This window comes from Panthera tigris, chromosome A1 (genome assembly GCF_018350195.1).
Source record: "Panthera tigris isolate Pti1 chromosome A1, P.tigris_Pti1_mat1.1, whole genome shotgun sequence".
NCBI lineage: Eukaryota > Metazoa > Chordata > Mammalia > Carnivora > Felidae > Panthera > Panthera tigris.
Genome location: NC_056660.1, coordinates 86,601,355 through 86,604,162, shown reverse-complemented (window position 1 = coordinate 86,604,162; position 2,808 = coordinate 86,601,355). Strand labels below are relative to the sequence as shown.

At 41.3% G+C, this 2,808-nt stretch overlaps 1 protein-coding gene across 1 annotated transcript; it reads left to right on the top strand.

Moving 5' to 3' along the window:
• The first annotated feature begins 468 nt into the window (after window positions 1-468).
• On the top strand, window positions 469-1,416 carry LOC102954277 (putative olfactory receptor 2W6). The gene has a single exon (XM_007084988.1). It carries the CDS (start codon window positions 472-474, stop codon window positions 1,414-1,416), a length of 945 nt encoding a protein of 314 aa, XP_007085050.1. The 5' UTR covers window positions 469-471.
• The last annotated feature ends 1,392 nt before the right edge of the window (window positions 1,417-2,808 follow it).

The window sequence follows — 2,808 nt, the reverse complement described above, 5'->3', positions numbered from 1 at the left end:
TTTGCTTAATATGCATCATGTAAAATTATTATTTGTTATTTGAAAAACAACCAAACCAAAACAAAACAAAACAAAACAAAACAAAACAAAACCTCTCAGGTACAACTGTGTCCTATAATATAAACTCTGCTATAGGGGCTTCCCTGATCAATGGGGAATAATTTGCAAAACACTGAGCTTTTTAACAAATCTTTTAGAGAAATTTTACCTTCTCCCTTCTCATTATTTACAAACATTATTCACCAAGGAGGGCAACTTCTGAGTTAATCCATCTACTCTCCAGGATAATCAGACATACTGCTTTGCATACAATAGCTATCAATAAGTATATGATAAAAAAAATGTTAAAGGGCAAATGAGTCTCCTAACTTCATGGATCTACACATGGAAGTTGGAGAGTGCTGGGCACAGTCTCCATTTGCTATCTTATCCAATACTTTCTTGTGTGTTTCCATAGAGCTGGTGAAGATTATGGGAAGAGACAATGACAGCTACCAACAAGCATTCATCTTGGTGGGCTTTTCTGATCGACCTCAACTGGAGGTAATTCTCTTTGCTTTTGTCTTGGTCTTCTACATCCTGGCCCTTGTGGGCAATAGTGCCATCATTTTCTTGTCAATCATGGACACCAGGCTCCACACTCCCATGTACTTCTTTCTTGGGAACCTTTCTTTCTTGGACCTCTGCTTTACAACGAGCATTGTTCCCCAGTTGCTGTGGAACCTTTGGGGTCCAGAGAAGACCATCACCTACCATGGCTGTGTGGCCCAGCTCTATATCTACATGGTGTTGGGCTCAACCGAGTGTGTTCTCCTGGCTGTCATGTCCTATGACCGCTATGTGGCCGTCTGCCGGCCCCTGCACTACACTGTGGTCATGCACCCACATCTCTGCCTGCGATTGGTGATTGTGTCCTGGTTCTGTGGCTTTCTAAATTCCTTTGTCATGTGTCCCCAGACAATGCAACTCTCCCGATGTGGGCGCCGCAAAGTGGACCACTTTCTGTGTGAGATGCCTGCTCTTATTGCCATGTCCTGTGAAGACACCATGTTGGTGGAAGCATTTGCCTTTGTCCTGGGTGTTGCCCTTCTCCTGGTGCCCCTCTCCCTGATCCTCATCTCCTATGGCATGATTTCTGCCACTGTGCTTAGGATCAAATCAGCAGCAGGGTGCAAGAAAGCTTTCAACACCTGCTCTTCTCACCTAACGGTGGTCTCTCTTTTCTATGGAACCATCATCTACATGTACCTGCAGCCAGCTAATAGCTACTCCCAAGACCAAGGCAAGTTCCTCACCCTCTTCTACACCATCGTCACTCCCAGTGTCAACCCCCTTATCTATACTCTGAGGAACAAAGATGTAAAGGGAGCAATGAGAAAGCTCCTGAGGGGGGAGAAGGAGGACAGGGAAGCCTAAGAAAGAGGAATGCAGGGGTAATATAGATGATGTTCTGGAGCTGCTCTCTTAGATATGTATGAGACAATGTGGAGAACTAATAGTCAAAGAGTTAAGTGAATGCAGCTGGGCATGATGATTTGAGTGTGACCCCATCCCCAGCTCTCTGGATATGAAATGGTTTCCTTCTGTTTAAAGGTGTCTACCTCAGGAAATCTCTAATATACTTGCCTTCTATCCATCTTTGGGCTTCTTCCATAACTGAAGGGGACCTGTAGCACTAATTCAAAGCACAGAGTGTGCAGATTATGTCATGAGATGTCAAATAAAAATGAGGCAACACCAGTGGTCTCCTCTTGAAGCTCCTTTATTTATGACTGTGGTAGTTTCTCAGAGATGAGCAAGACAACATCAGTTAAATCAGAGTACTCTGCCCGAGATGCTGGTTGTTTCTTCTTAAGTGAGGAGTTTCCTGTTCTCATTTTTTTGACTTTTTAAGATTTTATTTTAGTTCATTAGTTAATATATAGTGTAATATTAGTTTCAGGTGTATAATATAGTGATTTAATACTTATATACAACACCAGGTGCTCATCACAACAAGTGCCTTCCTTGAACCCCATTATCTATTTAGCCCATTCCCCCCCCCCCCAACATTCCCCTCTGGGAACCATCACTTTGTTCTCTATAATTAAGCATCTGTTTCTTGGTTTGCCTCTCTCTCTCTCGTCCCTTCTGCTTATTTGTTTTGTTGCTTAGATTTCACATATAAGTGAAATCATATGGTATTTGTCTTTCTCTAACTTATTGCACTTAGCATTATAATCTCTATAATGGGTTATTTGTACCTTTTCTTAGATCTTCTCTTAAAGCCACAGCATTTACAAGATAGTTGTCTCAAGTTGGGAGTCTGAGTCTTTGGAAAGAACATAGCAAATGAAACACATTGGAATAAGATGAATGACTTTTGTCTCATTGGCAGGTTGCTATAATCAGCTACACATATTTCTTATTAAACAGAACTTATTTCAGATTAGTTACCACTGCCCCCCACAAAACAATGTTTGATGGCCGAAGTTATTGTATTGGAATTTGCTAAGAACAATAGTTTGAAAACTTGGTTTTGCATCAGAACTCTAAAGATACAAATTTCTAAGTAATCTCCTAGATTTATTGCATCACAAACACCAGGCATGGGCTGGAGGCATCTCTGTTTTTAAGACATTCTCTATGTATCACCAATGACAGTCAGATTTGGAAATCATGGTTTTAGAAATAATTTCAATCCAACTCCTTACATCAACTACAAATCCTCCTAGAGTGTGCTGAATACATGCCCACCTTTGCTGGATGTGAATGATGCTGCAAACAAAGACTGGGAGGTATCATCCATATCTGGGTTTGGAATTGATT

Bases quoted from the DNA above. Each gene is read 5' to 3' on its own strand.
- LOC102954277 (XM_007084988.1), top strand. From the start codon at position 472: ATGGGAAGAGACAATGACAGCTACCAACAAGCATTCATCTTGGTGGGC.